The following is a 14,186-nucleotide window of genomic DNA, read 5'->3' as shown; positions in this document are numbered from 1 at the left end:
GAATGAAAGAAGGAGACTTTGTTTACACGGTCAAACTAGTCACCGATGAAATGTTTTTGGAATAAGGGCAAAAACCGGAATATTTTGTGCATGTAAACGTAGTCACTGTAAATTCTCTAATATGTCTGTCTGTAGATAACCCACTGAGGAGACTGCACTCGTATCCTTACCTGAAAATACAAACCACAATGCATGACAGTTAATTTGCAGAGCTGCGAGCTATGAGCTGAAACACAGAGTGAACACATTCAGCCGACACCTCTCATCCACTCCTGTTGTTACTATTCACTGTCATACGAAGTAATTAAAAATGTGTCAACTTCCATTTAAGTGCAACTGAAAGCTTGTGAAAGCAGTTACTATACATCTTCTTTAGTATTGTACTATATTACTTAATTGAACTGAGATTATTATTATTATTTTAATCAGATAATGAATGTCAATTAAAATACACAGGAAAAATGACAATATACCTTGTTTTAACTCTTTGCTAAACATGAATTATTCATTTTTTATTTTCATTATAAAGGATTCTGCTGAATCTTTTGTCTGCAAAATGTCAGAAAGTAGTAAAATCACAGACATAGAGTATTCAAATTGCTTGTTTTTTCCAACCAGCAGAACCCAAACCCCCAAAAATATCCAGTTTACTATCACAGAAGATGAAGAAAACCAGCAAATATTCACATTTTGGAAACTGTAAGTAGTACATTGTTTAGCTACGAAATCAATGTATCAACTACTCGTTTCAGCTCCTATTGAATAAGCATGCTATTTGATTCAGTATAGTCCAGTATAGTTGCTTAATGTAACTGAAGAATGAGCTCAGAAGCCACCAGTATAACCAGTTCTGCACCAGTTCATTTCACCATGTAAATGCCTGCTATACAACAGCACCAATACATTTCCCTCCCTTCAATCCAGAAATACACACACACACACACACACACACACACACACACGCACACACACACACACACACACACACACACACACACACACACACACACACACATACTGTATGTATGACGAGCATTGACTCATAAAGCAACCGAGCAACCACCAAGTCCACCACATCAGACAAACAGCGCATCTTTTCATCAGGAAAACAGATGGACGCTCGACTCCCAGAGAGGGGGAGAAGGATAAGAGGAGGAGGAGGGCTAGGACGAGGAGGAGGACAAAAGTAAAAATAGCGGCTGATAAGAAGGAGGAAGTAAACATTAAAGGGAGGAGAGAGAACAAGAAGGAGAGGAGTGAACTAGAGCAGGGGGAGAGAGAAGCAGAGGGAAAGAAAGACAGAGGTTATCGGGAAACAATGCTGGTTTGTACCACATTGATTTTAGGTGCAAAGATTGATGTCAAGGCATTGAACGGTTTGTGCTTTTGCTCCTCAGTTCTTTTTCTTCTCCCCCACCTACCGCTCCTATTATACGTGATCACCATGGGGATGCGTGACCCATGCATTTATCACTTTTACTTGATTATAGGTTGGCAATGGGGGAATCTAATCTATTGGGCCTTTACCCACATTCATTATTGGGACAATTGTTGTTGATTTTCAAAAAATGTACAGTTTTATATCTTTATGTTTGGGCTCAATGTGTCAAAGCTCCAACGTTCAAAGCCGCACGGAAAATACTTCACAAAGCGACTGTAATAGTGCGATCCATTTACCTCGGAACTCGGAAGCCAGAGCTGGGAATGACGTCACACCTGAGTTGAATGCGTTCCATTTACAAGTCGGATTTTCATTGTTTTCATTAGTTCTAGCCTGGTTAGCCATTGTTAGTAATACCAGTTAATAACAACGCATTATGCCGGTTTTTGTGCATACAAACAGCGTAACAACATGTCCACTGATAGAAGCTGAGCATGCCTGTGTGAACGACTGATTTAGTGAGACACAAATAAGAGAGAAGTGCTTTAAAACTTTATGTTACTACAGCTTTCACAACTGTTTATACAGGGGGCAGCCATGTTGAATTTTGAACTCGGGCTACTGCGAGGTTGTCAGAGTTCCGAGCTCGGAAAATCCGAGTTCCGAGTACAAATGGAACGCACTATTAGCTCCTAGCTAGCAAAATAAACGTTAGCTCAAATACTAGTTAGTCCAAGTATTATAAGTATGATAAGAAAAAAAGATCAGACTGCTACTTTGTTCTAACCATCTTCGGCTGCTTAACATTAGCCTTTATACTATTTTCAACGAGTATGGTTTCACTTTTAATGTTACAAGAAAAGGCCTAACCAATGAGGACTTACCAATGTGTTTGCCGACTGTAACATGCCGGAAACATACCCAAATCCATTTAATAAAGACCATTCAGAGCTGCTAATGTCTAAACAGTAATAAATTCAGGACTAGCTTCCACACAATAAAGAAATACTACACAGTAGATCTATGTGCTAGTCGAAGGGGGCTTTTCTTTTTTTTTTTTACATAGGCCTACCCTGTAACCCCATAAACCTATGTTGTTAGTTAACCATGTGCTCTTTTTCCTATGAAGTAACGCTTGGTTAGTCTATAAGGAGTAATCAGTAAAGCTACACAACATGCTAACATTTGCAGCGTACATCAGAGCAGATAAACACACTTAAGCCATTTTTTATGCATTTCCTCTTTTGTTTTGGGGCTAGAAAAGACAACAAAAAAGCATCCTCGAGACACTTGTCACAAATGTCTAGTATTGCTCTTACTACATGCAATTCAATTCAATTTCAATTCAATTTTATTTATAGTATCAAATCATAACAGAGTTATCTCGAGACACTTTACAGATAGAGTAGGTCTAGACCACACTCTATAATTTACAAAGCCCCAACAATTACAGTAATTCCATCAAGAGCAAGCATTAGCAGTGGCTATTGCGACAGTGGCAAGGAAGCAACATCGGCAGACCCAGACTCTTGGTAGGCGGTGTCTGACGGGGCCGGTTGGGGGTGTGATGGCGATAATAGTCGCACACCTCTTCGCCATGTCAAGAAATCCATCCGTGCCAATTTAAACTATGATTGGTAAATGGCTGTTTGGTGGAAATGATTATTAGCATATGGTCAGTTTTGCGACACAAGAATCAGAATCAGTAGGCTATCAAGCCAGTTGTAGCAACATCCATCCCATGTCAATGAAGAAGAGGCAACAGGACAGAGCCTTCTCCCTCTTTCCTTCTGATCTCTTCTCCTCACACCCTCTCCTCCTCCTCACCTCTATCTCTTTGTGGCTCTCTCTTATGTCGCTGCATCAGACATCATTAAAGATTCACAGCTGTGCTTTTAACAGATCCAGATCTTGCAACACCCCCTCTATCTCACACGTACAAAAACAGGCAACCCTGCATTCATAGATGTGATCCTGTCTAGAAAAACAATGCAGAGATGGAAGCAGGAATAAGATAGGCAACAAGGGAAAGGAAGAGGGACGATCACAAATGTTATCAGAGTATAAAAAGAGAGAGTGTGTGTGTGTGTGTGTGTGTGTGTGTGTGTGTGTGTGTGTGTGTGTGTGTGTGTGTGTGTGTGTGTGTGTGTGTGTGTGTGTGTGTGGTGTGTGTTTGTGGACTGGGTATTCGGCGTTCCACTTGGTGGCGTGTGCTGTGAGCGCCTGAGTGAGCATGTGATGTGTGACATATGACGGACAGTATCAATTTCCTCTCTCTCACACACAAACACAAACACACACACACACACACACACAAACAAGGGATTCACAGACACTGTTGCAGCAGGTGATCTATTGATGTTGGCTTAAATTCCCACATGCATTTTTCTTGGGCTTTGTTATAGTGTTGCGGTATTCTCATATGTAATGTAAACTTAAAAATACATAGAAAGGAAATGCTTTTCAGACACTCTTAGGCAAGGGAACGTTTGATTAAAACGCAGACCGGAGTGGAAATAGTAAAAAAAAGAAAATATATGATTATTACATGATTATGCATGCTAAGTCTAATTCAAGGTTTTTAAAGCAATGGACTGTTCTACTGTTACACAATACATCAGAAGTACTCTGAAACTAATTTTGTTTTTTAAGTACAGCTAGCTTTGTATTATTAATTTGGTGATGTTTCAACCCAACACAGGTTTTTCTCAAGCAAATACACACCAAATCGCTACTAAATATATTTGGATGAGGAAGATCAGCATAAAACTTGCTAACAAAAACTTAAGGGAGTTCTGATTCCTGATTCCTTTGTGTGGTTATGTTCCCATAGTACTCTCATTGATGTTTTTGTATCCAACACTTACCCCATTGATGTTCTGTGAATGTGCATGAGTATTCTGATTTGGATATAAGAAACATTCATATCATATTTGCATAACAATGGAAATGTAGGAAAATTTACTGAAAATTCTGTAAAAATGTGCACTTAATTTGGATGGAAACTTGACTAATGAATGATAATATTGAATATTCCTCAGCCCCAGGGTAGTGTATCTAAAGAAAGGGCATTGACATTGTGTAAATGTAAATGAATGGAGGCTCCTATAGTTGACTCAGCGTTGTTAAAGAGTTATTGACTGGCAATTTAACCTGTAATGTATCATAATCTGCAGGTAATCTGACCTAAAACACAGTGTATCATGTTAAACACATCCTTCATATTCTTTCAAACAAGCAACTTTGTGACAAATACTCAGTATGTAGCCTACATAACACACACAGGCGTCAAAATTCAATACCTCCCAATACAGAATATGAAACGTGCAGGATATACAGTATAGTCTCTCTCTGTATCTGAGTGTCATACGATCACATGGGTGTGTGCTGTCCTGCACAGACAACACATGTGTGAATGAAACTAAGTGTCTTCCCTGTGAAAGAACTGGAATGTGTTGCTTTCACTACTTTTAAACACACAACCACACACACACACACACACACACACACACACACACACACACACACACACACACACACACACACACACACACTATAGGACGAGCTAGTCTTTATATTGACCAGGTACAATGTGTGTGAGTTAAAAATGCTCGCGCAGGCACAAAGACAGACAGGCAGACAGCAGGAAAGACAACTTCCATTCACATGATGTTAAACCTATAGGACAATAGGTGCGAGAAGAATAGGCTCTTTTTTTTTTTGACTTTGTGCTGGAATTAAGAGCATCTGCTTGTCAAATTACAGACTGTTTATAATATCCACTTACAAATACAGGTCTCACACCCTGTTTACACCAGACAATAACATGCATATCATATCAAGACAGTCTCCTAGATCTGATATCCACTTGGCATAAAATTGTATTTGATCTTTTCTTTCGCTTGCAGTTGACTATACACTTCCTTTTTTGAATGCATGCTTGCAAATTTCTTAGCTGAGCTTCTATGTTGGTTTGGCAAGAACAAGAAAGAGACAGATTGAGAATGTGGATTACTTCACACCATGCAATGATGTATAAATGAAGCTATAGCATACGATCAGTCAAGAAGACTATACTGTAGCATGCTTCTTTATTTCTCATTATTCTTTGCTGTCCTGTCCACGCCTGTCCATTATCCTATCATCTGCTCTCATCATCTGGTCACATCAGCTAATCTCATCTATCCAATAGCTCAGCTACACACCTCCATTGTAAGCCAATCAGTTTGCTGCTGCCTCTGTTTGAATATGATTCTCTCCTTGCTACAGTACATTCATGCTGTTGTTATGCGCACGGTACGTTCACGGCTGTTACGCTATTAAAATCTGTTATCTTCTCTGTTGTTGTCAGCTGTCATTTCAGTGAAAATAATCGTAAATGGCAACGCGCCCCTCCACGACCCCATCGCCGCCAGTCTTCGCAGATTCTTCATGTCCATCAGCTCCATCAGCCTTATCAGAATCATCAGCCACCACGACCATCACCAGTGTTTGGACTCCATAGGGGGATTTATCTTGCTGCTGCTCAGGGCCGACGCCCCCCGATTACAAATCACCCGGTAGAGTCTAAGCGCCAAAGACTTTCTACCAAGACTTACATATCACATATCATCTTTTATTTTAAACATTCATCTTAACTTCATTCACTTCTGATTGATCAAGTTAGTAGTAGTTACAGTTGCCAGAATTCACCCACGTAAATCTAAATGTTTATTAGAAGACAAAATGCACTCACAATAACAACATTCCTGCCTACAATTGTGTTACGTTTTACAAATTTTCAATGCACTTTTGTGCTGACATTGTATCACTTATTTGTGGGGCTATTTTAATGACCAGAAGCACAAATAGAGAGTTAAGGACTTTGTATCAAACATCAATACTGTTTGACTTCAGAACAAAATTTGTCCACAGTAGAAAATCTAAACTACAGTAGAAACTGTTCAGTCTGAAAAGCTAACATTGAATGGCTGGTCTTTAAACACTGTAGTGAGATGTTTGTCATGTTCTTTTACTTTATGAAAGGGTTTTGTATATTTCTTAAACTACGAAATCAAAGGAAGTGTTGTTTTGGTTCTGAAATGCAACTATTGGTATCGGAAAATTTCAAACAATACAGATCACTAACCAGGAGTGTCCTGTATATTGAGGGATTTGTCACCCAGTGGTGTCAGTAAACTTCTCTCCCACTATTGTGCTCTGCAGATAATGCTAATCATGAACTGCTTGTGAGTGATTTGATTGTATTATAACTTATAACTATTATAAACATTAAAATGAGGTAAGATCCCCCTTAGGAGAGCCGTCCAATCAGTATCAATATGTAGTTACAAGAAGGACAAGATTCACACATTCATAGACATTAACATTAAGTAAAATTAAATTAAATTAGTGATGATTTTGTGAATAACCTTACTGATCATTTTAAATACAGAGTCTTATATTCAAAATAAAGACACATTCCCGTTATCTTATCCTTTATATCTTCTTAAATTCATCCAGCATTACTCTGTCCGTCAGTTTTAAGATCTTCTTAAATTCATCCAGCATTAAGCCTGTTTTATGGTTCTGCGGAGGCTCCACGCAGAGCTTTCGCCGTAGCCTACGTAAGTGGCCTGATGTTTATACTTGTGCGCTGGTGTGTGCATCGAGCCGGCATGTGTGTGTGTGTGTGTGTTTGGGGAATGGGTGATAGAGCGAGGGTGAAGGGAGAGATCGACAGGGATTATCTCCGGAGCGAGTTCTGACTCTAGAGTCATAGTGAGAGTGCTTTCTGACCATGGTGGGAAATGTTTAGCAGGAAAAGTTAACATTCTCCTTGATTTCATGTTGTTTATGGACAAGGAGAACCAGGAAATGAGTCGGGGGAAATGCAACGCTACCAAGCCACGGCTGAACGGCGTGCGTCGCTGTGACGTGAAGTTACATTTTTTGAGTGCACGTCAGGCTACGGCGTAGGGTCCAGCGTAGACGCAGAGGGGTCTGCGGGCGTACGCCGTCGATTCGACGCAGAAGCATAAATCAGCCTTTACTTCGTCCGTCAGTTTTAAGACCTTTAAAAGTTATGACACAGGCATAAAACCTTAAATTTTTTTATAATTAGGTCAGTTTAACCTTTGGAGACAGTGAAAAGAAGAGAAATACAAAAAGCTCATGGTGGTTGAAAATGCAAACACTGTAACAATGAAGTATAACTGTATCACCCGAACAATATATATTCCTCTTTAATGGCCGTCAAGGTGCAAAAAAGGCATCCATATGAATGAGGTCCAAATTCATTCATCCAAATTACCAATTAGGTCTTTCAAAATATGAGGAACTCTACACTAACACCCTCCAGAGTGACACTTACACAGGAGGGGAATGTTTCTCCCTGAGTGGAAAACGCTAAATATACCAGCCTTGGGTCTCTGCGATGAGAAAGATTGAAGAGCCCCTGTTCTGGGGGAATTCTGCTGCCAGTCGCCATCTTTCTGTTCCTATCTGGTTGTCAGTTTTAATGGGTTCTTGGAAGGGAGAACTCTTGCTCAAATAACTGGAGCAGATCAAGGTCCAAGTGACTTAAGCATTGAGTTTTTCATTTGTCAATAAAAGATGAGTTTTTAATGGAAAGGGAGAAAGAGAGTCGTGCTGGGTCCGACAGAGACCTTGAGTGACTCACTTGCTCTGTCTCTGTAAACCCACCTCACTGTCTGTCTCTCTTTTTTCTTTTTCTGTCTGTTTCTGTCTCCACCTGTCTTTGGCTTAGCCTTGCCTTGTTTGTTGGTCTCTATTAAACTCACACACACACGCACACGCAGACGCACACACATACACACACACAAACTCACATACACACACATCCAATATTAATAACTCACCCGCCCATTCAAGACTTTTTCATTGACACAACATGAAATGACCTTCAGATCACACACACTGAACACATATAGGCACAACTCAATCTCACCTCTCTTTCATCTCCTCCTCTTCTGTACATCTTTAGGTGAAATATGGGGTGAAACACAGAGTCATATGATTGCCTTAAAGGTGAAACCAACTCAATTTCCACAATTCCCACTTTCCTCAAGGCAGGGACAGTTTAATCAGTATGTGCGAAGAGTGGCGACCAGAGAGACGAGATACAGAGACTTAGATGTGTGATTTCTGTTTGACTGTTTCTGTTTGAGTGCTGAGCTGATTGGTTAATTGACCGGCGGGGTATTTAACTGATTGATCAAATGCAATATTGCTTAAATGTTTGGATTGATGACTGACTCATCCAGAGAGGGTACCAGGGTGAAACAAAAGAATACAATAACCATCCAAAATCTCTCCGACTTTGTTACAGCAGGTAATGCTGTGAGCCTGCTGAGCTGTACTTGTTATTGAATAGTGCCCCAGGCTAGCCTAAATTATTAGGTTATGCAAATGGACAGCACATTTCAGCATCTACTGAGTCTCTCTCTCTCACACACACACACACACACACACACACACCCACACCACACCTGCAGTCCAGAGCAGAGCAGACAATGAAAAATGCCCCAGAACACAATGCTGCTATCCTATCCAACATGGAGTTACAGCCACAAGCAGAAAGCAAATCTATATTCTCTTCAGTAGTTTATATTAAAAGCTGTTAACACCTGCAGCAAAACCAAACAGTAAATGCCCTGAATAGACCATAACAGCGCCACAAGACACATCGCTTACACCCACCTGCAATCCAGCAGACAATGCCACAGAAAGGACTATAATAGAAATGTGTAGGAGAGTCTATAGACTGGGAAACACCTCAGTTCGGATGGGTGCATTGCTCAGTGAAGGAAATGGATAATAGGAATGTATAAAGAGGCTGGAGAACTGCACAAAATGCATAAACTGAGATGTAGACTACTATCATGAGCACACTGCCTTTTAAAACAAGTCAATGCAACTCAAAACTTGGCTAAACAAGATGTAGGTGCAGATGTATTTACAATGCATAAACAAAGCATTTCATCCTTTAAAAAAATAATTTTAGTATTTGTATTTTAAGGCATTATTGCAATACCAATATGACAGACACACTGTAAATCATATAGGCTAAATAAAAGCTACTGTTGCTATAGGATATGTTAGAAATCCCACATAATATGGTGATGTCAGAGAGCTCTCATATCATTACATCCCAGTAGCCATTTGAGCAAGCCATGTAGTTATTTCATGTTTTACTAATTATAAAAAAAACACTTAGCCTAATAAGTGCTGTAAAGTGCATGAAATGGTGTGTTTTTGTTGTTGTAAATTTCCCCCCAAAAAAACTCACCGGAGATCTCTGTCTGAGGGACCTCTACCAGAGTGAACCCTTTCCCGGTGTAGAACTGCCGCAGGTCGGAGCAGCTCCGGTCCGCCCCGGCCACCGGGCCCGGCGCTGCACACAGACACAGCAACACACAGAGAAACACCGGGGGACGCATCTTCTCAATTGTAGTCCCTTTTCTTTCTTACAGTCAAGTCAGAAAATCCTAAAGATTTCTGGTCCGAGTGAATCAAGCAGGAGTTCTTCGAAGCCCCCCTGTCTTCAATGTGTTGTTGCTATTTTAATTTTTTTTTTTATATATTTTTAAAGAGTTTTCAGTCCGTCAGCAGAAGCCGTGTTCCCCCCCTCCCTGTTGAAACTGCACACGGACAACCTGGCGATGGAAGGAGGCACCCGTGGCGGGCGAGTCCTGCTGGGTGTTTCTGCGGGGGAAGGAGAGCTGCGACGCGCGGCTGTAGGTGTCAGGTACACCCCCTCCTCTTCCAGCGCTGCTGGCTGGGAGCTGCAGAGATGTCAGAGACAAAAGAGAGGAAAGGAGAGATAGAGAGTGTGCAGGTGTCGGTCAGTAAAAGTCGGCGTAGATCCACGCGCAGACTACCCGTTCATGATTATGGAAATCAGCCGGTTTAAAAGGCAACACAAGAGCTAAATCCGTTGTTTAAAAATGAGGTTTCAGACAGGAGGAGAACTGTCCTGTAAAACCCCTCTTTCCAGGCTTTGGGACAATAAAATTTTTTTTCTTTTTTTCTCTCTGTGTGTGTGTGTGTGTCTTGTGCTGCAAGGAGCAGGGGCTAAACAGCGCCACCTGCAGGTCCTAGGGAAGGCGTAAAAGAATGAGATTTCAGGGAATCCCCATCAAAAATGGATAATATTTAATCTCATTAATTGAAAATGACAAAGTACACCGCGGTTTCATTATTTCAAATTATTTCTACACACAATCCTCAAAATGAAGGATTAAAATGATAATAAATCACAAATAAGTAAAAGTTGCCCTTCGTATAAAATCCAATTGGGGTTGAATCCTGATACATTGGTATTCTTTGCATGAAAAACTAGTTTTCAGCCAGAAATCGGTGTATGAATGTGTGTAAAGCAATTTAAATAGAAAATGAATGGAAGACCTTTCTGATGATTTGCATATAAATAGGCCTACATACATAAAACACATCTTCAATCTTGTATAATTTTAAAGAATGGTATACAAAGTAGCCTTCTTCACATACGGAAATAATTTCAGCTATAAAAGCAGGCAAATAAAAAAAAGTACAGTGAGTGAAATAGAATAAACTATGATGAAAAGCATTAAATAAACAAATATTAGAACTTAACTGTAGGCACATGACATTAATAAAAGTATCTTTTAAAAGACTAGTTTTGATACAAAATATGTTTGTCAGGATTTTGGAATGCTAAAGGGACCCTGAGTGAATCATTCTTCTACCACAGTGTTCAGTCGGCCTGCAGCATTGAAACAGCAGTCAAATCTTTTACCACAGAAACTTGTGACAATGATATCGAGGTCAGGATTTAAGGTTCAAGGGTACATTTTCTTCTGCTAGTAAATATATGAAATGGGAAGAAAAAAGAAAGAAAAAAGAAAGAAAAAAAAAAAGACACATTCTGAAAATTAAAGCAGACTCATACAACACACAAAGCAGTAAACACGGCATGTATCCCTGCAGGGAAATCAGCGGCTGTTAGGGATTCAGTGCCTTCCTCTGGCTCAATCTGGCTGGGTTGGTGGACGTGACTGATGAGCTGTCAGATGCTCTCCAATCTTCCTACATTCTACATCCTCCCCAACAGCAGCGCCGGGTCCTGAAATCTGACTTCATATCTCAGATATGCAGCTAAAATTAAATCAAAAATGTAGGTGAAATTAAATCCACAAAGGGTTTCAATACACCCTAATTACTTTCAAATTGGATGTGGCAGAGGAGTGTGAAGGTAACAGTGTGAGTACTGTTAATGCAACACAGGTTAGGCTAAAGGTTAGGGCATGTTAATTAATACATGGCGTACATTAGCAGAACTCAGTTTACTGTGCCTCAGTATCTATTCTTTGTCACAATATTCTCTTAAAAAAACTCTAAACACAGATTTTTTAAATGGTGGGTGGGGAACCATGTAATGCTCAATACAGTAAGAACACCACTGTCCTTCACTACACATACTGTACATGACCAGTTCATGACAAGTCCTATCATCCAGCGCTCCACACTGGAATATATATTATGAGGCCAAGACTGCCTGGGCTCTCCTTTTGTTCTAAGTAATGGTACAGCACAGTACACTATTTTAATTCAATTCAATTCAATTTTATTTATAGTATCAAATCATAACGAGTTATCTCAAGACACTTTACAGATAGAGTAGGTCTGGACCACACACTATAATTTACAAAGACCCAACAATTCCAGTAATTCCCCCAAGAGCAAGCATTTAGTGCGACAGTGGCGAGGAAAAACTTCCTTTTAGGGAGAAACCAAGGGTGGTGAGGAAAACCTCCTTTTAGGGAGAAACCTGGGACAGACCCAGGCTCTTGGTTGGCAGCAGCGCGCTTCCAACTTTGTGCCAATGGTTTGGAGGAAGTTCCTTTTGTGTTTCGACATGATATCCACCCCATCCAACACCCTTGGGATGAACCTGAATGTAAGCCAGGCCTTATCAGCCAACATCACTGTTGGACCTCACTTATTCTCTTTTGACTAAATGGGAGGAAATATCTGCAGCTTTTTCCAGAAGAGTGGAGGAGGTTACAGCACTGCAGTAACACCCATGGTTTTATAATAAGATGCTCAACAATCACATATGGGTGTAATGTTAAGGTGTCCAGGGTGCCTGAGAAGCCTAGGGATTGGGGCACTGACGATGAACAGCAATGTCCCTGATTTGACTCTGAAAAGAAATCCCCCCCCAGGCCCCCCAAAATATAGTGTTAACATACTTTGATCAGAGTTTAGTTTTACCATGTACTGTACACTCAGTCCAATACATTAGCAAAGAATTGCAAAAAAAAGCTAAATGTATCCTTCCATTGCAGCACACTCGTCAATAAGACTTTTTCCACAGCAGACATTGTGACTTGTCTTAGTAGGATATGCACAAGTGTTATTGATAAGGTTAGCAATAGCTCTGGTAGATTTGAGTGTCCCAGTGACAGTGAGTCAGCATGCAAAATACCAAACAGAAGCAGCAAAATAGAATTAAAACATGATTCATTTTATCATTTACACCTGTGTTTCAACACTTTGACATGTGTGGCCTGTGGTGCACTCAGCTGGTCCTCATCAACCCTTAAAGTCAGGGATTACCACGCGATTGCTCTGTGTTTACCTGGCATTTGGTGGTCATTAATCACTGAACCACACACAGGAGAAAAACATCACTCACTACAAGGTGTAAAAATTAAGCCAGGTATGAAAGCACAGATCTTCAGTATGTATCACTAACCTAGCACCTTTCTTGTCCATCTTGAATTTAAATTAAATGTCACAACTTTTACTATAAAATTGAGTATCATGGAATTTACCAGAGTTAACAACTGGTATTCACCACTTTGTTAGCTGTTTGAGGACAACATCCAGGTCAAATGCTGGAACATCTCATTTTAGAACAACAGTTGAGCCACACCTTCAGGTTAACCAAAAGACACACCTTCATGGCCGAGCTCATTCAAAGAAGAGAAATTAGAGCCCCACTTTTACATAATCCCACACATGCTAAACTCCATGTACACACCTATAGTGTAACGTCAGTTCAAGTGTTAATCCAGCCAATGATTTATGGCCTTGGCAGGCAAGTGCCATTAGTATTAATGAGTGAGTTAAAAGAGACGGGCAGATACCAGCCACCTTAGCCCTCAGGGAAAAAGCCATTGTATATCTGTTCACAGAGAGAGAAAGTGATCAACATGTCAAATACCAGTTTTTCTCTCAGACTGTACCTGTCTTCAGATCCAGTGGAAGAATGGCATCTTGCTGTTGTGAAGATGTTTTGATGCAGCCAGATTTTGGATGAGAATCTCCTACTTTCACCATAGAATGATAAAAAAAAAAAACTCAATATAATCCACCATGAATTTAAGTAAAAGGCAACTGAGCTCCACGTCAACCAAAAGTGGAAACTGGTTTAAACTGCTACCAGAAAAAAAATATCAGGTCATTAATTCATGTAACAATGTGGATACTGTTTGTGGACGAGTACAAGTGTCATCTCAATTTTCTTTCTGGCACCAAGTTTGTGCAGGATTTTAGTGTCGGCGCAGGCCACTGAGCCAACAATGTCTAAATGTTAGGTTACCGGTCTTGTTTGCACAAAGGACAAACTATAAAATCCTGTTGTACTCAGACATAGAAATAACATTCCCTCCAAATCTCTATCGTGTTTTGAACCTCTGAGATTTTTTCTGAAGACATAATATGAGGCTAGTCAGGCCAGGTCAGATAGACACTGGAATTAACCAAAGGACTGAACCAGCTTAGCACAGTTCTCCAACTCTTTTAAACTCAGTGGCAG

At 40.2% G+C, this 14,186-nt stretch overlaps 1 protein-coding gene across 1 annotated transcript in view; it reads right to left on the bottom strand.

Annotated features, from left to right (window-relative positions):
• LOC120566075 (glypican-1-like) overlaps window positions 1–10,386 on the bottom strand; it is a 45,134-nt gene extending 34,748 nt beyond the window's left edge. Inside the window, exon 1 of the mRNA XM_039812317.1 lies at window positions 9,672–10,386. Coding sequence (XP_039668251.1) covers window positions 9,672–9,822 — 151 coding nt within the window. The 5' untranslated portion in view covers window positions 9,823–10,386. The remainder of the gene's footprint in view (window positions 1–9,671) is intronic.
• Window positions 10,387–14,186: the final 3,800 nt, after the last annotated feature.

This window comes from Perca fluviatilis, chromosome 9, assembly GCF_010015445.1.
Source record: "Perca fluviatilis chromosome 9, GENO_Pfluv_1.0, whole genome shotgun sequence".
Taxonomy (NCBI): Eukaryota; Metazoa; Chordata; class Actinopteri; order Perciformes; family Percidae; genus Perca; species Perca fluviatilis.
This window is presented reverse-complemented; position numbering and strand designations above follow the sequence as displayed.